The sequence below is a fragment of the Pristis pectinata genome, chromosome 34, assembly GCF_009764475.1.
Source record: "Pristis pectinata isolate sPriPec2 chromosome 34, sPriPec2.1.pri, whole genome shotgun sequence".
Lineage (NCBI taxonomy): Eukaryota > Metazoa > Chordata > Chondrichthyes > Rhinopristiformes > Pristidae > Pristis > Pristis pectinata.
Genome location: NC_067438.1, coordinates 5,056,709 through 5,081,544, shown reverse-complemented (window position 1 = coordinate 5,081,544; position 24,836 = coordinate 5,056,709). Strand labels below are relative to the sequence as shown.

The window sequence follows — 24,836 nt, the reverse complement described above, 5'->3', positions numbered from 1 at the left end:
CAGACTCACTCCATCTCACCCGAGACCATCAATATGAAACAGTTCAATAAACTGGAGGGACAAAAATAAGTTAGCCTGTTAAGTCCATACCAAGAGCTAGTCTGTTCTTTACCCCACAGTAATCAGATTTCACAGATCTGCCCCACAGGAGATGTTTGGGTGAAATTTAAAACCTAAAATTTACTATAATTCTATTTATGAGATGTGGAATGTTTTCGTCCATCATCAAGAATGATGCTCATTCTATTTCCCCACACTGATAACAGCTGTGTTTCCCATTTCAAAAACTATTAATATCACTGCCAGAACTAGCTGGGCTTGGATTTATGTCCCCCAATCACTGCTTTGTAGCAAGATCAGTTAATATTTTGACTTCAACTCAACTTTTCTGTCTAACCACCATATCCCTTAGCAACCATAAAATTCACAATAAAGCCTGAACTCACTCAATGACTGAACATCCAGGATCCTCTGGGGCAAAAGGGAGTCACAACTGAGTGAAGACATTGAACCAAGAATCTGACATGTCCTTACAGAATACATAGAGGGGACATTTCCTGAGAGAGAACCTTGAATTAGGAATTACTTTAAGGGGTCATCCATTTGAGAGAAGCAAAATTTAGAGCTCTTCCTCAAAAAGAGATAGTGGAAATAGTTCTTTTTAAAAAAGTAGTTTTAAAAGCAGAAAAAATACACAGGGCTGAGAGGTTACTGTGGGTCAACAGGCATACAGAGTTTATAACCAGATCAGACGTGATCTTAGAGTGGCTGAGTGGCCTACTCCTAATAATGTACACACTTCTGGACTTAATTATTTCCAGAAAAACTTCATTTGCTATAAACATTAAAGAATAAAGTGGCAGCCCACTGAAATGTGTAATCAAAGGGTTACTTTAGCTATTGTGATTTCACGTTCAATTTGTGACATCAAATGTGTAATCAAAGGGTTACTTTAGCTATTGCGATTTCACGTTCAATTTGTGACATCAAATGTGTAATCAAAGGGTTACTTTAGCTATTGCGATTTCACGTTCAATTTGTGACATCAAATGTGTAATCAAAGGGTTACTTTAGCTATTGCGATTTCACGTTCAATTTGTGACATCAAATGTGTAATCAAAGGGTTACTTTAGCTATTGCGATTTCACGTTCAATTTGTGACATCAAATGTGTAATCAAAGGGTTACTTTAGCTATTGCGATTTCACGTTCAATTTGTGACATCAAATGTGTAATCAAAGGGTTACTTTAGCTATTGCGATTTCACGTTCAATTTGTGACATCAAATGTGTAATCAAAGGGTTACTTTAGCTATTGCGATTTCACGTTCAATTTGTGACATCAAATGTGTAATCAAAGGGTTACTTTAGCTATTGTGATTTCACGTTCAATTTGTGACATCAAATCAAGTGAAAATATAGTCCAGGCAAAGTTATAGATAGATGCAGCATAGAAACAGGCCTTTTGGCCCATTAATTCCCTGCCCATCAACTCATTTATGCTAATCCTACATCAATCCCAATTATTTTATATACACATCCTCCTTACATTCCCATCAATTCCCTCAGATTCTACCAATCGCCAACTAGGGATAATTAACCCAGTAAACCACACCTTTGCAATGTGGAAAGAAAATGGAGCACCTGTGGTCACACAGAACATGCAAATGCCACTCAGACAGCACCAGAGATCAGGATTTAACCCAGGTCTGTGGCATTGGCTGCATAGCTGTTCCTCTCCCTCCCTTCCCCACCCCCCGCTCAAGTGGGCAGACAGCCATGCTGAGCCCTGGGAAATTGGTTTGTGACTAGACCAGTCTTAAGTAACTGTTATTCCAGGAGAGTACCATAGAATTGCAGTTAAATTCTCTAGAAGCTTAGTTTGTTCCATAGACAAGTGATGCTTTAAGGTGTGTGGCAATGGGAGAAAAGGTATCACTGTAAAGGGAGAAAGATCTCATTCCTAGTTTGTGTGGCACAATTAAAACAAAACTAGAGTAGAGCTGCTACCTCACAGCTCCAGTGATAGCATTCACTCTGATGTCAGGTGCTGTGTGAAGTTTGTATATTCTCCGTGACTGTGTGGGCTTCCTCCTACATCCTAGATGGTGTAGATTCGTAGATCAACTGGAAATTGTCTAGTGTAGAGAGATGAATGGGAGAATTGACAAGAATGTGGGAGAGAATGAAATGGGGATTCATGTAAATGGGTGCTTGGTTGGTATGAACTGAAATGGGTTGAATGGCCCATTTGAGTTCTATGACCGACTCCACAAAACCCAAACTGTTGTTGGGTTTAAGGCAGCCAGCTCAAGTGAGAATGATTCAGGAGGGTCAGATGCTGCACACCACATTCCAGGGAAGCCACTATTTTATGGCAAAGTATAATTTTGGGATCTGTGCAAAAACAGCAACAGAAGTGGTTTGGTTTGCTGACCAGTTGGTATGAAAAGTGGGTAGTACTAGACACTTGAGCTTCTCACTGCCTGTTTTGAATATTTTGGAGTTCCAGGGAAAAACAAGATGGGAACCTGTCATCTATCCAGAGACAGCAGCAACTTGGTGGGCTGAAAGGTTGCCTCCTATGCTATGACAATTCTGAGAATCACAGGATGTTCTCAGAATGAGGTACAGCCCTTCACAATTAATCAACACCACACAGTAAAGACAAATACCTTGGGCAAGCCCAGATGCATTACACAAGTACTGAGATAGAGGGAGTTACTTCCACATAGCAGAATGGAGATGAGACTGCAGATACTGGAATCTGAAGCAACACATGCTGGAGGAACTCAGCAGATCAGGGAGCATCCATGGAGGGAAGTGGACAGTTGATGTTTCAGGTCAAATCCTTCATCTGGACTGAAGGATAGAGGGAATATAGGCAGTATAAAGTCTGGGTGAGAGCATGATTGAAAAGCAGTGGAAATCAGGGAAAGCAGTGAGGAGGGTTTCACCCCCATGTAGCAAAGGCTTTTTAGGCCTGGTTGCTGTTGTCATGGTTACTATTGGTAGAGCCTAATTCTTCACTACAGAAAACACTAGGAAGGCAATATTAGTGCCAAATTCTCAGGAGGGTCAATTGTTGATACAAAAGTGAAAGGACAGTGAATCTTGCAGGCAGAATAATCAACTAGGAGCTTAAGCCACCAATATTGATCAAGGTACATCCATTGTATATCAATGCAATTCAGCAATAATTGCAAATACAAGTGGTTTACGTGAGCAACTGCCCTTAAACATCAAGAGCCACAAGATGGCCACCAGCTCAACTGAAAGATGTCAATACCCAAAGAGTTTCTCCAACTGCAAGGGCCAACAAGATTGGGCTCTGAAAGAGGCCACAAATCTGGCCACCTCAAACCTCCTGAGAGGAAAGAACCACTTGGAAGGCAACTGCCCTATGAATGGCAAGCATGTAACCATTCTCTGGAGTCCAAAAGTCAAGTTGTTCCCCTAGAGGAAGATGTTGGTGACACTAGAATGGAGGGGTCCTCACCACACTCCAGGCCGATAATCTACTGAAGGCTTCCACAAGCACAGGAGAATGGAGAGGGATGCAGACTAGGTGTACAAATGCAAGAGCTTAAGCAATTGCCCTGCCCTCAACTTCTCCAAACCCAATCTTCCTTATCCTTAGTGGACTGCCAAAGTTTTCTGGGAATATACTACTGGAATCACCATGGGAACCAAATAACTTGAAGGTTTGGAGTTCCAAGACTTTTCTCCCCAGCCCCCACTGAAATACAGCATCTTCTGGTGCCACAAGTCTTACTGAAAATAGAGTCTTCAGTTGCTTAAATTAAACCAATGTACCAGTTACTGTTAAACAGGATGTAGCTGCACTTATGAGAAAACATTATCTTCTATAACCAACATATTTAGCAACTAGGGCCTTTACAGCCCTCAAGTAGAGGATTCCAAAGATTCACTCCCTTCTGGCTGAAGATAAATATCTTAATCCTCAATGGCCAACTCCTTCCAGACTGTAACCCTGCTCCAGACACCACAGCCAAGTGTCCCTGCATTTACCCTATCAAATCCCATAATTTAGCTTATTTCAATGAGATCACCTCTTCTGTGCATTGTGTTACGGACTCAGTGAAAGTCCCTTTAAGATAGAGAGTGTGTGTGTATGTGTGTGGGGCGTGCTTACGTCAATAGAAGATAAAGGACGTAATGACGTTGTTGAAGAAGTTAGAAGAGAGAGAGAAGGGAGAGAGACACCAGCCTGCTTGTTTTCTCTATCGATGGATGAGAAACAATAACTGTTTGCGCCACTGAAATCCATGTATGGAAGTTGGAAGTAATCCGGTGGAGTTCACTTTGTTGCTGACCTGTAGAAGGAAACAGGTATTTGTATGTGGACGACCACGGTTCGGATGCTTTTCGGGGTGAGGAAGTCACTACCGAGTAAACACTGAAGTGTCGTTTGGGTTCCATCGTGGAACATTTGGATTTCGTATGTACTCTATGTTTTTCTACATCTACATCTTATCTTCAGACAACGGTGGTTGTTGAAGAAGCCCTTGCTCATGTTTCACCTTATGGCTTGCGGAACTGAACTTTAAGAACCATTCAGGAACTGGGAGTTTTGGACTTTGTCACACACACACGAAGAGTTTAGTTTTGGGGTTAACGTTCAAGGTTTAACATTTTTGAATTCTAACATACTAACATTTTTTTTAAACTTTTATTTTATGTATTATCACAAGTAGTGATTAATAAAATAGTTTTTAAACACTGAATCGTGCTCAGTGTGTTTCTTTTGTTGCTGGTTTGTGACAATTGGCACAATCTGTCCAAAGCCTCTGATAACTGAAAGCACCAGAAATCAAACCCAAGCAGCCTCATACACTAATAGGAGTAGATCCTTCCTGTCACTAGGGAGATTAGTGCCCAATACTATTTCAGCTTCATCCTGTAGCTGAAGTTCCACCCACAGTGACACCCAATGGCTAAACATCAAGCCAACCAAGTATAGAAATTATTCAGTTTAAGTGATTGACCCAGTCATCTGGAGTGTTCTAGCCCCATCCAGATGAAGGGTCTTGACCCAAAATGTCAACTGTATTTCCCTCCATAGATGCTGCCTGACCTGCTGAGTTCTTTCAGCAGCCTGTTCTTGCTGGGAATTCCAGCATCTGCAGTCCCTTGTGTATCCCAATTAATGATGTTTGTGTTTTAAAGCCACAACACATACAAGCCTTTGCCCCATTTAGAGAATTCAGGTTTTAGGGAAGCCTAGAATTTAAATCCATACCTTCACCACCCTCCCCCCCCACCCGAACAAGCATTGAAACACCATTTGTTTCCTTAATACTGTCCTGCTTTAAAAATTATCATGCTTTTATTTGACTGGACTGTTTTCAGCCCAATTTTACTGAATGAACAGGCTAGTGGAGGTTGCATTGCACCTTTAAAACCCTTCCAGAAATACTCAGGCTTAGACACCATTTGTTATAGCAAGTCGAAAAATAGCCCAAGTTGAACCAACATTTAAAAAGCCCAGATAAGAGAATTACAACCATCTGAGTACAGCAATACAATGGAGAGACTGCCTTTGAAATAATTACAGAAGACATTGTATAGAATAATTTCAACTGGAATAAGTGTTCAATTCTGGTCCCCACATTATAGGAAAGAGGGCATTAGACTTCAAATAGAGAGTTATATACATGGAAGAGTCCTTTGACTCAAGTCAACACCAACCATCCATTTACACCAATCCATTTTATTCACCCAATCACCCTGTCCACTCCAATTTATTTCCCCGTAATCCATTCTCTCATTAGCTGCCTCAATTCTTCTACCTCTCACCACTTACAGTGGCCAATTAAGCTACTGACATGTACATATTTGGGCTATGGAGGAATCTGGAGCACCTGGGGCAAACCACTGGTTATTTGGAGAATGTGTAGTGTTTGCCAATGTGGTGGAGGCAGGTTCCATTGTAGCTGGGGAGGGAGCTGGATAAATGCAAGAAACATTTACAATCTACAGAGAAAGGTGGTAGGTGAAACTGGTGTTGGTCTAGTTGGAAAAAGTGGAGGAAGTGTGGGCTGAGTGGCCTCTATGCTGTAACCATTGAATTCTAGTTTCAGGGATAAAGGACTTGAATATCTATCTTGAGAATGAATCTATTGTTTAAGATTTTAGTCACATGTACATCAAAACACAGTAACATGAGTCTTTTTGCATTACTGAGGATGTGCTGGAGGCAGCCCACAAGTGTTGCCACTCTTCTGGCACCAACATAGCATGGCCACAGCTCCTAACCTGTGGATCTATGGAATGTGGGAGGAAACTAGAGCACCCAGAGGAAACCCACACAGACACAAGGGGAATGTACAAACTCCTTACAGACAGAAGTGGGAATTGAACCTGGGTCACTGGTGCTGTTGTAGCATTATGCTAACCACTACACTTTGCAAGAATCCAAAATCTGATGAGTCTAATATCAAGCATTAACACTGCAGTCTTAATAGCAAAAGGGTTGAGAACAAGGGAGAGTAGAATTATAATGCAATGTGGGGGTAGGAAAACCAGCAATGCTGAGACCATGAGGGAAAAAGATTTCTTTCTTCATCATTGAATCTGCATCAAAACAGGGAAAGTGCAGAGATGGGACAAGTTGAAGATGCAGAGAAGATGGAAGAGGAGATTAAATGAGAAAACAGGGAATTGTCAAGTTAGGACAGATAAAAGTGACATTTGGAATCCAGGGAACTGGACACATTTCTGGAGGCAAATTCAACCAAATTGGGGAGTGGGGTGAAAAGATAGAAAAATGGATTTCTCTGGAGGAATTAGATTGGACAGGCTGCATGGGCCCTTTTATTGCCTCAAAGGGGAGCTGACACAGCATCAATGGATTGAAGTTACCAGATGCATCATCCACTGTTGACTCAAAGCTACTAAAATAGAATGCTCATTTCATTGTAATATAAATAGTGACCTGCCAGCAATTTTTGCCCTTGTAAAACTCATGTATGTCAGGTTTTATTCAAATACAGGCTTGTGGTGGGGCTATTAAAATACAGTGGAAAGCAAGCCTGTCATGGTCTGCACACATTTGTGCACTTCAAGCTACTCCTTCAGTTTTGTGGCCCAGTGACCCTTGGATCCCCTGCACACATCTGGGGCAATACAATAATCTCAACACCAACCACTTCCTTTGTAGTGAAGTTGGTGAAGTAAAACTGTTAGCCAAGAGCAACACATCTAAGACAATGATATTTGTCTCATTAGCAATTACCTGCAAACAAACAGCATGTTAATTCAGTGCTGCAAGCAGGGAGGGAGGGAACCAGCAATTGGTTTATACTCCCAAAAGGTAATTGTGAAGTGCTGAAGGCACTCTGGTAACAAGGGAAACTGACTAGTTCTGCACAGGAAGCTCCCATGGAGAGCCAATAATCACCAAGTCATTCATTTTAGTTCCTTCTGATAACTATTGCCATTTTAAATAAAGTGTGTAGGAACTTAGAGGATGGGAGTCTCTGGAATTCTCCATCCTAAGAGGATAAATCATTTAGAGTATTTAAAGAGGAAGTGATAATTCCTTGATCTTCCAAAAATCCAAGGGCAACAAGGACTTGGGCCAATTGGCCATGATCACATTAAATGGTGGGTGAAGGCTCAAGGGGCCAAATGGCCTACTCCTGCTCATATTTTTTTGTGACCTTGTTCATCTTACAAACCAGCCTCCCCTCCATCGACACTTCACACTACCTCAAGTAGCCAACATAATCAAGGACCCCTCCCAGTCACTCTTCACCTCCCTCTCATTGGAGAGATAGGGAAGCTTGAAGACACCACCAGGCTCAAGCACAGCTTCTTGACCACCTTTCAGACTTAGACCTTAGATGATAAAGAAACTCTTGATCTGTCAATCTACCTTGCACTGTCTACTTGCAACACTATATTCTGCATTCTGTTTTAAGTATCATGATAGTTTATGTATGGCACACAAAGTTTTTCACCATCTCAGCACACATGACTATCATAAACCAATACCACAAGGATCAGCCACTCTGCTTCAATGGAATTAGTATCGCAGCAACAATTACCATATCCAGAAGGATAGAGAGGGATCATCCCAGCACAGAAATGGATGTGACAGGATTTGAACCCACAGCCTTCATACTCAGGGCCAAGTACTAATGTCTCAATTTGAAATTTGCTTTGCCTCTACTTTAATATCAAGGACTTGAAGGTCCAGAATGGTTCTCTCCCCTTTTGAACATGTCTGATGCTTTAAGCAGCTCCATACAAAAGTCACCAACAGTATAATAATTAACCAGAGCATCCATTCCAAACTTCAGGCCTATGATCTGCAGGGAGTAAAATATGATTCCTACCACTGTAGAATAGTTATCCCCCACTCACTGGAGTGAGCAGCAAGGATGGAGAGGCAGGCAGGCAAGGACTGATGTCAGGACTCAGAACCTTCAGGGTGCATAGGGAGGGGTGAGGAGAAAGACAAAATCTGCACTCATGGTTTCATTCTAGTTTCTTAGCAGCCGGTGCCGAGAATAGAAAGGAGTCAGACCACAACACATGCTGGTGCCTCTAGTTAATAAATCAAAACCACAATTACATAGGGTTCAATGAAAACAGGGAGGAGGCACAGAGTATCAGCCTGTTTCTGTGCAGTGTTCAATACACTGTGCATCTAGCCCTCCAGTACAAGCAGGAAGTCTGCAAGTGCTCAGCACTACAGCTGCCATCAGGGGCCAGAGCCAGCAGATTGCACAGGGGAGCTGGGTGGCCAGTTTCACAAGGACTAATGAAAAAGGGTTACGACCCCAACACAGATGCTGATTCGCTGGCTGCCTCTGTTTAGCATACCAAGAAACAGCTGCATTTTCTAGTCAAAGCAAACAGACTGAAAGCTGATGTTCCCAGCTACAAAACAGCTCAAACATACTTGGATATTGAACATCCATTCACTCCCATCCATTGAGTTTTAACATCAGCTTTTAGCCAACAGACAAAAGATTTGCTACCAATAGGAGGTTTGACATTCAGTGTCCAAGATGGAAGGATGAAGCAGGAAGGAAATTTGTAGAGGTGAGCTCCCACAATAATGTGGGAATTGAGAGTCATACAGCATGGTCTTTGGCCAACTGGTCCAAGATTGCCATTTGCCTGTATTTGGCCTCTGAACTTTTCCTATCTATGTACCTGTCCAAATGTCTAAATTTAGTTAATGTACCTGTCTCAACCACTTCCTCTGGCAGCTTGTCAATATACTGACCACCCAACAATTAAAAGCTTCCCCCACCCTTAGATTCCTATTAAATATCTGTCTCACCTTAACCCATGCCTCCTAGTTTGATTCCCCGACCCTAGGAGGGGGAAAAAAGTAGTGGAGAACTCACCAGCCCTCATGCCCCTCTAGTACAGTGGGATCCATCCAAAGGACAGGGATTTATTGAAACCTCTTAGAAGGGGAGCCTCACCCTGCAGTTTTCCCATCTCTGCTAGAGTTTCAAACCCTCAACCTTCACAGAGTACCTCTCACTGCCTGCTCAGTACATGCGTACACAAGAGAGTTCACCCTCAAATCACTTATTGTTAGAGGGATTAAGGGATATGGAGAGAAAGCTGGAACAAGGGACCAAATCTGAATAATAAGTCCTGGCCATACCGAGTGGCAGATGAGGCTGTGTGCCAAAATGGCCTGCCCTATAGGTGGTGATTTTTATTTTGGGGATGGGGGGGGAACTGTGCTACAGGACTAAACTCAACATGTGGATGCTGAACCTTGTGCTCAAAATTGGGATTGAGGATTACAAATACTTTCCCTTGGATTTTTTTTTTTTGCACAATCCTACCATGACCAACACCACAGCACCCATCTTGTCTCAAGCAACTGAACTCTAGAGAATTAGACAAAGTAATTTACTCTGCATGTTACTATATCCTATAGAACAGGATGACCTTCCTTGCATGTTTGGTTGAAGTCTCTCTCAGTGACCATTCCACAAGTGGGATGTCAGCTCCCATACTGAATTCACAGAAACCCACTCAACATAGTACAGTGGAGATTTCCTAGAAATGCTCTGCAAGATTTAACAGCAATTTAATCCTTCAGGATAAGAGGCTTGGGCACCCACTACACTGGCTCAACATCACATCCAACGCAAAGTAGGTGGAAGAGAGTCACAAGCAAAGAAGGGGAGGTGTAAAAGGCCAAATCATGGTTTATGGAATTTATCCAACAAGGACACTAAATGCTGAACGTAGGCCAAGATTTGCAGCCAAGGAGCTGCTAATCTAACAAACTACCTTCAAATCTTGCACTAAATGGGTGTCACCACTCCTACAGAAGCAGAAAATTAAGGTAGAGTCCATTTGCCCCGTCATACTTCTGCTAACAAGAGCAGAACCACTTCTGGTCTGTAATCTACAGCAGCGTAGGTTACACTGAGAAGTGCACCTCCAGATACTTGGGCAGGGCAATGGTTTCACCAACACCTCAGCAAGCAATTCCCACATTCCTCCATGGACTGCCTTTACCTCTCACTGCCTGGACGAAGCAGCCGGCATAATCAAAGACCCCAGCCACCTGGGTCATTTTCCTCTTTCATCAGGTAGAAGATACAGGAGGCTGAGGGCATGTTCCACCAGGCTTAAGGACAGCTTCTACCCCACTGATAAGACTATTGAATGGTTCCCTCATACAATGAGATGGACTCTGACCTCAATCTACTTTGAGACTTTGCACCTTATTGTTTACCTTCACTATCTGTAGCTGTGACACTTTACTCTGTACTGTTATTGTTTTTACCTGTACTACATCAATGCACTCTGTACTAACTCAATGTAACTGCACTGTGGAATGAATTGATCAGTAATGCAAGACAAGTTTTTCCACTGTACCTCAGTACAAGTGACAATAATGAACCAATACTCAGGTGAAAATAATTCACAGGGCAGCAGGGTGATGAAACAGGTAGTGCAGCTGCCCTGGCAATCCAGGTTCAACCCCAGCTTCTACTACTGCAGACTTTGCAGGTTCTTCCAGTCACTCTGGTTTCCTCCCACAGCCCAAAGACATGCTGGTTGGTTACTTAGCTGCTGTAAATTACCCTTAATGAACTAAGTGGCAAAGAATCAGGAGTTGATGGGCCATGCAAGAACAAGCTGCAAGAGAACAGGGAATCAAGTGGGGATAATGGAACCAATTAGATTGCATCATTGGGAGCTGGAATGGACCAAGTGATCTAACATTTCACAATTCAGATTTCTCAATGGAAGGCAGCCATTTGGTCCATTGAAACTGTTGGCTTAAGGCAATCCTTCTCTACCTCCTCCCCCCAACACCCGCCTCCCCAAAATCAACTCCACCCGAAATCTCCAACCACTAGGGGTCAATTGACCTATCAACTAGCATGTTCTCTTCCAGGATGTGGGAGGAAGTCTGAGCACCAAGGGGAACTCTATACAGACAGCACCAGAAGTCAGGATCAAACCTGGGTCACTGGAGCTGTGAGGCAGTGGTATCATGTGCAGGGCCACCTCAATTAAGTAACTAAAATTGTTTTACAGAGTGCCCATTTAATCAACTGCCAAGGTACTCAATACTAATCAAAACATCTCCCTGCAGCCTCAGGTTCCAAAGGAGTAAACTCATCATTAAACTTCCCTCCAGCTACAACTGTCCTGGCAACATCCTTGCAAATCTCTTCTGCACACTGATGTGGAAACTAGATAAGGTGCACAACACTGTGGTCCAACTAATAATTTTCAACAAAAAGCATTGATCTTTAATCAATGCAAATTGTTTAAATTTCTCCCCACAGGTGCTGCCTATCCAGAATATTTGCAGTATATTTTTAATGTGACTGGAATGTGTGTAATTCCAGGCACCACACCACAGGAAGGATGTAATTGTGCTGGAGAGCACAGAGGGCATTTATCAGGACATTGCCTAGATTGGAGGACTTTAGTTGTGGGGAGAGATTGGATAGCCTGGGCTCATTTTCTGTGGAGCAAAGGAGGCCAAGGGGTGACTTGATAGAGGTATGCAAGATTATGAGGGGAATAGATAAATTTTAACACTCAGCCTTTCTCCCTCATGGTAGGGGTAGCAAAAAGGCACAGGTTTAAGGTGGGAGGAAGGAGTTTTAAAGGGGATCCAAGGGGGAAGTTTGTGTTTTACAGCATGCTTGATAGGTGGAACACACTGCCAAGAGGAGATGGAATCAGCTATAATTGTTTAAGAGGCATTTACACAGAAATTAAATAGGCAAGGCATAGAAGGATACAGTCCTAATGTGGGACAGTGGGATTAGCATAGATGGGCAGAGATCAGCATGAACTTGGTGGGATGGAGGGCCTGTTTCCATGCTGTACAACTCCAAGGCTCTACGCTTGCAATAATTGAGCAACCAAGACTACCATTTCCTGCCCTCTGCCTTGCTACTGTTAACAAGCACTAAAGTCCAGCAGCATAACAGCGAGTGCTCAAACCAATGATCCAGAGAAGAGTCCAAAGCTCACAGCTGCCACAGAATCAAAGTAATTAGATAAATCTGGGACAAACAAATGCCAGTGTCAGCAGTTGTGGCCACAAAGCCACTGGACTATTGAACCAAGATGCCACTTACAATAGCCTTCAGAGGTCACCATTCTTATCTAGTCTAAGGAAAGAGATGGAGTCACAATGTGACCAATTGGAGCAGAAATCAGGGGGTGTGGAGAGAGCAGAAAGATGGATAATCAGTGCAAACATTGCTAATGATGTCTTCTGCTGAGAACAAAATGGTGGAAACAAAGCTTTGAATACAGAGATAAATCTTAATACAAGAGATTTATCAAGCACATTGGGTTGTAATCTGCTCAATTTAACCCTCACCAAAAGGTTTTTTCCTCTAAGCCAGTGTTAGATTTTCCACAGCTCCATACACAACCTTCCTCCCAATGCAGAAGCCAAGTTAAAAGACCAGGCATTTCAAGGGAAGACAACCTTCACCTCAGGAAACACTGAGGTACAAGTTGACAGGAATAAAGAGGATTTGGGGAGGACTAGTGCAAAAATGGGTGTCAGCACAGACTGTGGGCTGAAGGACCCATTTCTGTGCTGCATCTGACTTGCACCATCCACACCAGTAGAGCAAGGACAATATTTAATCCCCAGTTTGAGTGCACAAGACCAAAAAAGTTAGAAGTGGGACTAAATGCAGAAGTGGAAATATAGATAAGTAGGATTGAAGACAGATGCTGGAATCTGGAGCAAAAAACTGCTGGAGGAATTGAGTCAGGTATCATCTGTGGAGGGAAATGGACCATTGACATTTCCGGTTGAGACACTTCATCTGGACTCCTTTGGAGAATGGCCAGATGATCCATGCTGCAAAAGTTTGGATGGAACGAATACCAATTCTTCCTTGGGATCTATCTTAGTATCAGTCTTAGAATTTCTTAGAATAGAAACAAGTCCTTCAACAAATCAAGTCCATGCACCACCCAATTTAACCCTCAGAATAGACAGTCTACTGGAAATATAGATAAGTCTATACCCTAAACTCATGCCCTCCAGTTCTCAATTTCCCAACCCTGGGAAACAACTATGCACATTGACCCTACCCATGCCCCTCATGACTTTTATACACCTCCAAGATCATCCCTCATTCTCCTATGAAAACCATCCCAGCCTGCTCAACCTCTCAACTCAATCCCTCAAGTCCCAGCAATGTCATTAATCTCCCTATGCACTCTTTCTGCTTAATGACATCTTTCCTATAGCAGGGTGACCAACACTGAACAATATTCCAAATGAAAACAATATTCCATTTTTTTTAAATGGATATTTTAAACTGCCACCTCTTGCTCCCCACCACTTCAGCCAGTCTGCTGTACAGTTCAGCTGTAAGATGACAAAAGTGGAGACATTTTTCCTGCAAGTTTGTGGGGAACAGATTTATTTGAATGCACTGCTCAGGAGTCCAGTGGCAGACCCTGCGTCTTCCTTTGCAAGAAACCCATCCTGAAGAGAAGCGGTGAAGTAATAGTTAGCTGCACTTTTGACCCTTCCTAGAGGTGGGGGGTGGGGGGGGGGGGGGGTGGGCTGTGGAAAGCAAGCAGATACTTCAGTGCACAGGAGTTCTTTTATGGGGATCTGCAAGCCATTCAAACATTGCCGGTTTAGAAAGAGTCACATTACATAGCCCTGACCAAAATAAAAAAAGGTTCCATTCAATGCTTTTCAGAGGGAGGTTATAGTGGCCCCATGTCATCTGTCTATATTAACATCACCCCCACCTCCCCCTGCCACAAAGCAAGAAATCAAACTGTTGGCTGGAACATTAACAATATCTTCCTTCCTAATTACAAACTTTTAATAGTCTGCAGTCCAAAAACCATTTGAAATCCAATGACAAAAATGTTAAGCTCATTTGCAGTAGACTGTCTATTCTGCCATTTAGCAAGTTCATGGCTGATCTTTCCCCTCATTTCTTGCATGAGCACCTCAATCTCCCCAATAACAAAGTTCAATGGATCAAATCCAGGTTTATTTCATTGTTTTACAGGCAAATACAATGATAGTTATAGACAGGTATATTGTTAGAAAAGAGTTAGAGGGGCATCAGCCAAATGGGACTAGTTCAGGTAGACAACTTGGTCAGCATAGACAAGTTGTGCTGAAGGATCAATTTCTGTGCTATACAAATAGCAGAGGATGAGTGAAGGAGAGGGAAAGTTTAAGGAAATTTAAAGCAAGTTTTTTTTTAAAAAGATGTAGGTGCCTGGAACAGGCTGCCAGGCAAGGTAGTGGAAGCTGATACAATAACAATGTTTAAGAGGCATTTAGACAGGCACAGGGGATGGGGGTGTACAGTCCACATGCAGGCAAGGGGACTAAAGTTTTAACATTCAGGCAACAGATCATAGGATCTGCAGAAGGGCTAGTGAGTGCTAATATCAACTTAATGTGACGAGTAGAGGTCAATTGCATTTAACAGAGTAGGATACTGCACTTGAAAGTTGATCAACTATGCCCCACAAAAATCAGTTGACCAAGATAACAAGGTCAGACTCAAGATAAAGAGGGTCAAAGGGACAGACTTCTACAAATTCCAATTTTTTTTTTGGTCAAGTTTTATACACAAACATGTTATCATGGGACTAGAAACGCTATAGGTTTGAGTCTTTGATTCTGACAGATCTTTTACTAACTGCAGAAGCTGAGACCCCATGAAATACTACAGACAAGCCTTCAAACTGAGGTCTGTGAGACCAAACAAGCCCTGCAGCCACCATTCAGGAGCAAGAGGGGACTGTGTCCTGGCCAATTATTTTCCCCCAAGTTGACATTTCAGCAATTTGCACCATAGAAGACATCCGGATGCATCAGAGCTTGGTACAGCAACTGTTCTGCCCAAGACTGCAAGAAATTGTAGGAAGTTGTGAACACAGCCCAATCTACCACAAAAACAAACCTCCCCTCCATTGACTCCATCTACACCTCCTGTTGTCAGTTAACAAGAGGACCCCTCCCACCCCAGTCATCCTCCCATCCGCCCCCAACCCCCACCCCCCCCGCCCCCCCCCCCCCCAGTCAGGTAGCAGATACAAAAGCTTGAAAACATGCATCACCAGGCTCAAGGACAGTTATATCCCACTGTTCTAGAATTCTTTAATGGACCTCTTGTACATAAAGATGAACTCAATCTACCTCATTATGGCCCTTGCACTTTGTCTACCTGCACTGCCCTTTCTCTGCAAGTGTAACACTAATCTGCATTTCCTCCCTTGTGACCTCAATGTACAGGCAGAATGATGCGTCTGGATTGCACAAACACTTCACCGCATCTTGGTACAAGAAATCCTTGCTCATTATTACTGTTGTGTGGGAGCTTGCTGTGCACATCAGTCCTGCACTTCTCCTTCCTGTGGAAAATTCACCCTCCCAAAAAGTGATGCTTTAGAAGTACTTCCGGCAGATTTAATGGGCCAAAGGCCCTCCATGCCAATAACAATACTACAAATTGTTAAGTATGTGGGTGAGCCCAACCCATTGTGAATGGTTCTAATGCACAAAATTTAATCTTTCACAGCATGTAACCTGCATTCAAACAACCTCGTGTGCTGGCTGTGAGGAGTTTGCCCATTCTCCATGACTGCATGGGTTTCCTCCAGGTGCTCCAATTCCCTCCCACATTCCAAAAGTGTGCAGGTTAAGTTAATTGGCTGCTATAAATTGCCCTTAGTGTGTAGGTGCGGGGGGGGGGGGGGGGGTGGTGGTGTAAAGTTAAAAGGAATATGGGACAGATTTTTTAAAAAATGGAATTAATGTAGGATAGTCCAAATAGATATTTGGTGGTCAGCACAGACTCAGACTGAAGGACCCATTTCAATGCCATATCTCCATGACTAGAGCCTTCCCATCCCCAAACCTCTGCTCATCCAATTTAATTACTCTATTAGCAACTTAATTTCTGCCAAAAAACATTCCCTTCAAAGACACTTTTACCTTCCTACTGAGCCTTCAATTGGATTTCCCAAGCTGTCAAAGATGTTTAGATAATTGGAACAATAGAAAGGTGTGACTCATCAACCCAAACTAAACAGTTAAGGGGTGGAGGAAAGTTCCTACTTCACAAAAGCCTTGAGGGAAGACAGTGAACAGGCTCTATAATAAACACCATGCTTTAATATGGAGCAGAATGCAGAGACATCTCACCATAAAATATGATTCATGCACACAGCTGTTCTGGAGTTGCTTGTGAAAAGCAACACTTAAAGAATTCCACTCTATATAAAAGTGCCCACACAACTGTCCTCACTTCCAGACACTGTTCTCATGTGGAACAGCACTAGAAGTTTAGAAACTTTTTCATCTGGAAGTATTAGCAAGTCACTGGGTCCTGACCAAACTTTCTAACACATTGGGTCCATGCCAGATCCCAGAGCAAGTGCACCAAGTCCATTCCCCTGCAGCACATTCTCTCCCTCATGCCCAGCAACTTCCCCTTTGCCACTTATCTACATTAAGTGGTAATTCACAACAGGTAGTTAACCAACTCACATCTTCGGGAAGGAGGAAACAGGAGAGAGAATGTGAAAACTCCACACAGACAGTACCAGAGGTCAGCATCAAACCTGGGTCACTAGCACCACGAGGTTATAACTCTACTAGGAGCACTGTTAACAGCAAAAAGTATCTGGGCATCATTGATAAGGCCATCCCCAAATGCCCTTGAACAGATTAGCTTGATAGGCCATTTCAGAATCAAGTTTCATTGGTGGTAAATTGGTTTATTATTGTTGCATGTACCAAGGTACAGTGAAAAACTTGTTTTGATTAAAAATGATCTGTACAAAAGACATGCACAGGGCTTTGAGGTAGTATAGAATGCAGAATAAAGTGTCATAGCTACCAAGCAAGTGCAATGCAGACAGACAGCAAGATGCAAAGCCATAATGAGGTAGATTGTCAGAAGTCCATCTAATTATACAAGGAGCCTGTTCAATAGTCTTAGTGGGCTAGAAGCTGCTCATGAGCCTGGTAGTATGCACTCAGGCTTTTGCATCTTCTGCCCAATGGGTCATTATTGTTATCAAGCCTAGTTAAAAAAACTGCCAAATTTTCATCCGAGACTAGTGAACCAGTTTGATTTAAAAATTACTTGGTTTCATTTCTATAAAGTGGTATTCAAACTCTGGATTATTTGTTTCATATTTAACTGCTGTACTAACACTGTACTCATGTTGGAATGTGAATTCATATTCTGTTGCTATGCCTACCAAGTTGCCAATACTCAGATCTGGCAATTTCCTTTAAGGCTTTACAAAATGTAATGGTCCTTCCCAAATCCTTGGAAAATTCAAGCCAATAGAATCCAAGCTTTCTGGGTTATAATGGCAAGACAGAGACTACACTGCATTATAGACCTTGCTATTGCCACTAAAATCATGCACAGGTTTTTAATTTTAACTGTACTTGTTCTTTTTTTAAACTCAACCATTAAAACACTATGGTTTTAGACAGTTACTGGTTTAGCATATGCTTTTAAGTATGCATGAAGTCTTGCAGGTTTCTTTACTCAGAATAGGTGCCGTCTTCAAGAGGCCACATCCACCTGTCAGTTTGAAACACTGGCCAATAGTTACCACAGCACCTGTCAATGATAGATTACTTTGATAATGCAAGAGCAAAAACCACAAATGCCGGGGACACTCAGCAGGTCAAGCAGCAGTTATGGAGGGAGTCATTGGCTTGAAGCATTAACTCCTTTCGTTCCACTAATGCTGGAATTATCCCCAGCATTTTCTTTCTACCCTGGTGGTTCACTTGGATGACAGGGAAGTGGTCACTCCTGTGAAAGTGGATGGCACAGCTCCAGCTACCCAGGTTTGATCCCAACCTCCAGTGATTGAGAAGTTTGCATGTTCTCCAACAGAACATGCATTCTTCCCCCTAATTACACTGGCTTCCCCCCACATCCCAATTGTGGAATTAATTGTCCACTTCAAGTTACTCCTAGTGTTAGTGGGAAGAGAGAAGAGGTTACAGGGAAACCAGATTGATACGATTGTTCTGAAAGTCAGTTATAGACTCAAATGGCCCTCCATCTACTGCACAAAGAAATACAAAGGATAATTCAAATTCATGCTGGAAATTAAACTACCCCCAAGTCCTTCACTCTTTGGTTTGTAAAGTGATCACAAAAGAAATAAATAAAGTTTGAGGAGGAGAAAGAAAAAGATAGCTTTAACATGTCTGACTGTAGGTCAAAAGTATTAAACCACAGGAGAGCACCCAGGGTGAACACGATGGAACAGAGCTATAAACCCGAGTCTGGATGCTGCATCTTTTCAAGTAGAGAGTGGCTTCCAAGACTATGGCAGCTGAAAGCATATAGTGAGGCAAAAAAAAAAGGATCAACAGGTCAGAGATAAACAGGGATAGATGTTGAAATACTTTAAGCACCACTAACGATGCTATCTCTGCAAATTCCACAAAGAGCATGTACCACCAGGCTCAAGGACAGCTTCTGTCCTACTGTTTCAAGACTCTTGAATGGACCTCACACAATGAACACTGGATCTCCCAATCTACCTTGTCATTGCCCTTGCACCTGATTTGTCTACCTGTACTTTCTCTGCAACACTATATTCCACATTGTGGTTTTGTTTTCCTTTTGGTGCTGTCTTGATGTAGGTGTGTATGGAATGATGTGTGGATGGCATGCAATAGCAGCTTTTCACTGCATCTCAGTACATGTGACAAGAGTACACCAATTATCAAATCCATTGCCAGCATGGGTGAAAATGTTAGCATCAGCTCCCAGGCCAACAATCACCAGCACTGTGGTCACCGGCTTCATTGGTTAGGCAAGTTACATCAGCCACACACCCAGAAACCTAGTGAGCACTCAAGAGCCGCCCAAGGAAGAGGTTAAGACAATGCACCAAGTGCTGGTAAGTGAGATTAGTACAGATGGGTGCTTGGTCAGCATAGACAATGTTGGGCTGAAGGGCCCCATTTCTGGACGACATGACGAACCTCCTTCAGGGAAGGAAATCTCCTATTGTAACCAATTTGGACCTACCCACGTTGCTACCTATTACCACTTGGTTGATGCCAAGAGCTCTCCAAAATAGTCCAGAGGACAATAAATTCTGCTGGGCCAGTGATACAATTATGACAACAGAATACATTCTTAATGTCCCCTGGGGATGGAGGAGGAGAAAACGGAACTCGGGAATCCCTGGACCCCAACCAGTCGAAGTGGAGGTGGAGCTGGGGAAAAGAGCACCAAGCATGAAGAATACGTGATAGAAGACAACAGCTTCCCAGTCACAGAAGTGAGTTGAAATTTGTTTAGCCAGCGGGTTGAGGACTTATGGAATTCATTGCCACACACAGCTGTGGAGGCCCCATCATTGGGGTGTTTAAGGAGGAGATTGATAGGTATGTATTGAGACAAGGGATATGGGGAAAAAGGCTGGGAATTGGGACTAGATGAGAATAGTTTAGTTCATGGTGAGGTAGCAGAGCAGACTTGATGGGCCAAATGGCCTACTTCTGCTCCTTTGGCTCGTGACACCCACTGTGTCAAAGCAAACAGATTTCCCCCTCAATGGGCTCCCCAGCCACGAGGAGTGTGGGGAAGCTGGTCATCCCCAGTCCCAAGGCAACGCCCCAGTGGAAAATGGGGCTGGAGGAGATTAAGGAATTAGGGAGGACAGACTGGAGGGATTTGAAAACGAGAGTCACTTAAAAAACAAGCTGCTGGAGGAAATCAGTGGGTCGATCAGCATCTTAGGGCGAAAAAGGAACTGTTGATGTTTCAGGTCAAAGCCCTGCATCACAATACAGGAATATTGCTCAACTAGGAGAATGTGGGCAAGAAGTGTTAAGACAAATTGGGCATTAAGATAGAAGGATAGATGGTAGAGTTCTAGATAAGGAGACCTGGTTGTGGAGAAGTTGGAGAACAAGAGGACTATTGTAGTCAAATCTAGGATGTAGCAAGACACAATGAACAAAAGGTAGTCTTACTGGTGACGGAGCATAGGTCAGAACTAAATAAATGTTTAAAACCCATTACAATTCTACCAGTGGATACCATTAACACTCATGCACTTAAAAAGAATAAAATAAGGATTTACTTGCCTGCCCTACTGTGCAAAAGTAGTACTAGTATGCCACTTTGCTCCAGGGGCAATTTAGTCCAGATTTATTCATAGAACAGCACTGTTCCCAAAAAGAATTTACCCAATCTCTTTACATTTGACGAGACACTCCCAAACCTCTCCCTAGAGTGATTTACTTTCACAAACAAGGAAGGAGCAGCTGGAGGGTGGGGAGGACAATTATAACTCTGGAACTGTCTGATAGATTAAAAGACAACTTGTGCTCAAACAATCTGCTGGAGGAACTCAGCAGGTGGAGCAGAATCTGAGGCAGGGAAAGAAATAGTCAATGTTTCAGGTCAACACATTGCATCAGGAGTACTGAAGCAGGGTTCCAACCCAAAACATCAACAATTCCTTCTTTCCCTCCTCCTACAGAGGCTGCTTGGCCCACCGAGTTCCTCCAGCAGATTGTTTGTTACTCCAGATTCCAACATCTGCAGTCTCGTGTCTCCAACCCACGCTTGGGCTCACTGACCCATCGAGTCCAAGGGCCCGTTTTAGAACTGTCAACAGTACATCAAGACAATGACCACAGGGGTTAGCCCACGAGAGGTCAAGTCACCTGGGACTATACTCACTAGAATCCAGGAGAGCGAGAGAGAATCTTATAAAATTATGAAAAAGGATAAATAAGAGACAAAGTGGTTTCCACTGGTAGGTGTAAATGGAACTAGGGGACATACCCTCAAGATTTGGGGGAATAGATTTAGGACAAATGACGAACTACTTTTCCTAGAGAGGAGTGAATCTGTGGAATTTTCTGCCCAGGGAAGCAGTATAAGCTACCTCATTAAATATTTAAGACACATAGGTTCTTGCATAGTGGGGGAATTAAGGGTTTGTGGGGAAAAGGCAGGTAGGTGGATGAGTCCATGGTCAGATCAGCTAGGACCTTATTGAATGGAGGAGCAGGATCAACGGGGCAGATGGCGTCCTCCCATTTTTTATGGCCATTCCATGCAAGTTATCCCGATTAAAAACCCACACAGGAAGTGTCGAGAGAGCCTCTGAGTTAAGAGGCAAGGACAAGACAACAAAGGGAACATGGGGTTAATTTTCAGCAAGTCCTTCTTGCTCAGGAGGATGTGGGCACCATTGTACTTTTCAAAGTGGTGCAAAAGTAGTTTGTTTAATCTCCATGTTCAATTCCCAGCCCCCAGCACATCATAGCCAAAGATTTACATGAAACAGGCCCTTCAGCCCACTGTCTGCACTGACCACCATACCAAATCTAAACTAAACCTGTCTGCCTTCACGTCCTACATTCTCCCCCCAACCCCTGCCTAAATGCCTCAAACATTGCTGATAGTAGCTACTTCCACCACACCCCACCCCCGGCAGCGCGTTCCAAGCACCCGCCACTAAAAATTCTCGCGGGTCTCCTTTAATCGACCCCCCCCCAACCTTAAAGCTACTTCTTTTAGTCTTTTTCATGTCAAATGCTATCTACCCGATCTGTACCTCCCACAATTTCATATACTTCTTATGGGGTCACCCACCCCTTTACAAGAGGAAAGCGGTAAAATTAAAATCTGCATCTGTGGAGACGGGAAAGTTAACGTTTCAGTTCGAGGACAGATGTTGCCTGACCCGAGAGTTTCAAGTTTTTTTTTTATTTTAAACGTGCAATAAATCATCTGTCATTAATCTCAGCACAAACGAGTCTTCGAGCAGAGACAGGCCCTTCGGCCCACCATGGTTATGCTGTTCGTGTCCATCAATACTAAACAGGTCTGTTCCAAAACATTCATCACGTTTAAAACTCCAATGCCCCCACCTCTTCTAGTTATCGATGCGTATTGAAGGGAGATGGGTTAGACTTCACCCCCCCCCCCCCCCCCACACTCATCTGTCAGAAGTTACCAGAGTGATGCACGAAATTGCAAGCGAAACGCAACTGGAAGACACCGGGGAGTGTTGCAGAGAGAGAGGGAGAGAACGCATTCCCAACAGCCTAACACCGCCCGGACGGCAGCGAATGCAAGGGATGAGGTCACAGTAACTAAACAATAAGAAAACATTTCAATGGAGTGCAAAGCCTGCGATTCGAAACTGCAATGAGGAAGAGGGGGAAAGAAAACAAGCGGTTAACCCTTAATCTAAACAAACGTAGACAAAGATAACGACACAGCAAGTTAGAAACTAGCATGAAAAGGAAAAAAAGTTGGAGAAAGAGACAGACTAAAGAGTTAGAATTAGAGTCAATAAATGAGGGCAAGAAAAACAAGTCGAGCAGCGGGAGGGTGCTCGATCACTCTCACCTCTTTCCTCCGGATGGGGTCCCAGGGTCGTGCGAGCAGCGCCGTATCGCCCTGGACCACGGCGATATCCTCCACACGGAGACTGAGAGGCAAGCCGGGCACCTCCAGCGCCGGCAGCTCCACCACTTGCAAGCCCAGCTTCTGCCTCAGGATCCCGGTGTAGACCCCCAGCTGCCGCTGCAGTTTGGCCACGTTCAACTCCGAGACCGCCTCGTCAGACTCCTTCACCTCGTCCCTCTCCCGCTGGAGCGTGGCGGTCGGGACGGCCCTGACGATTGCATGGGTGTATCGCCCGAGAAGTGCCATGTCTCCGGTCGCAGAAAACTCAAGCCCACACGAACTCCCTCCCCAAGGCAGCCCACTGATTCCTTTAAATCCAATTTCAATTGACCTGGTTAGTTCCAATCAAGGACTGATTTATTCCAATTGATTATTATATTGGCTTAATCTTCCCCGCTCTCCAATTTGTCCGATTATATTCCCACTATTTGCCTCTTGTTTCTGCAGCCTCGATTTCCCGCCGATTACCCTCCTCTCTATCTGCCCATATCTATGTTACCCTCTTTCTGCTCCCCATTTACCCCAGTCCCCTTCCCCCTCTTTCAAAGCTCCTTCTTCTGCCCCTAGTTCACTATATTTGCTCCCTCGCCCCCCCCCCCCAACAACAACTCCCCCTTATTCCCCAATGCAGTCCACCGTTTCTGTTTTCCCTGCCTCTAAGCACCGATGTAGGTCTGTTTCTTTTGATTCCCCTTTCAGTTGCCCCCGTTTCTGTATCTTATTGTCCCTATTTTTCTCTTCTCTCCCCCCCCCCCCACCTCCTCCTCCGTTGCCCGCTTTTCTATCGCCCTTCTGGTCTTTGTTTCTGTCTTGCCACTCCTCTCGGGACACCCCGATCCTTTAAACTCCCCCTTCTTCCTGCCCTTTATCTATATTATTCTCCCCCTTTCTCTCCTGTGCTGCCCCCCCCCCTCGTTCTATCCTCCCCCGTGCGGTTAGTAACCTTATTTCACCCCCCACTCCCTTTCAGTCTCGCCGCTTCCACGTTAACTTGTGCCTGACCTGAACACCAGTTCCGGGGCTAATCTCCCCTCCCCTCTTCCTCGGGAGTCTCCTTGCCCTGTCACCTAGTCCGCTCTGAGACTCCACAGCACAGCTCCTTGCGATAAATCTTACTTTTTCCCCTCCTCCCTGCATATAACGGTCCCATATATATCTATAAAATGTTTCCTTTTATCCTACTCGCTCACCCTGTTGACGAAGAGAATTCACTCTACAGGATAAACCTGCTCTCAAATTAAATCTTACTTTCCGTGAGATAAAGAATTATTTCCCATCAACGATGGTCACAGTCCTACCCTCTGATGCCAAGGCAGCCTCTTAAACTGTTCTGGATCTAGAGTTACTCTTTCTAACCTTCTGAGTTGCTTTATAGTCTTTCTTCTCCCGATTCATCCCCCCGTCTGAACTCTCTTCAGTGACGAGTTGGTTTTGTTGTTTTAATTCCGCTCTGGTAACAGGCTTGGTTTGAGGTTTAAATGTGAGCCCCCAAGTGATCGCGCCTTTTATGCTAAGTCTTTCCACCCCAGCTCTGTGGGCCGGTGGGTGTTGGTGGTGGGGGGGGGGGGGGGAGGGAATTCACTCAAAGCGAGACACCAGAGGACGAAGGCAGTGGAAGGTGGGGAGAGGCAGCGCCACCTTCTGCTTATCTGGAGGAGCACCCGGTACCAATCAATTTTTTTTTCGCCTCCAGACGAACCCTTGGGAGTTGAGACACGAGAGACTGCAGATGCTGTGATTTGGAGCAACATACAAAGCGCTGGAGGAACTCAGCAGGTCAGTCAGCAGTTCATTTCCCTCCATAGATGGTCTTCATTCAGGGGTCAGCGGTGGAAAGGGTGAGCAGCTTCAAGTTCCTG

General features: G+C 43.9%; 1 protein-coding gene across 1 annotated transcript in view; it reads right to left on the bottom strand.

The window, feature by feature from the left end:
- The window catches only part of ddah2 (dimethylarginine dimethylaminohydrolase 2), a 52,763-nt gene extending 28,313 nt beyond the window's left edge, over positions 1–24,450 (bottom strand). The window contains exons 1-2 of the mRNA XM_052043695.1: positions 24,334–24,450; positions 22,918–23,285 (exon numbers count right to left, since the gene is read on the bottom strand). Of these exons, the coding sequence (XP_051899655.1) occupies positions 22,918–23,223 (306 nt within the window). The 5' untranslated portion in view covers positions 23,224–23,285; positions 24,334–24,450. The remainder of the gene's footprint in view (positions 1–22,917; positions 23,286–24,333) is intronic.
- Between the last annotated feature and the right edge of the window lie 386 nt (positions 24,451–24,836).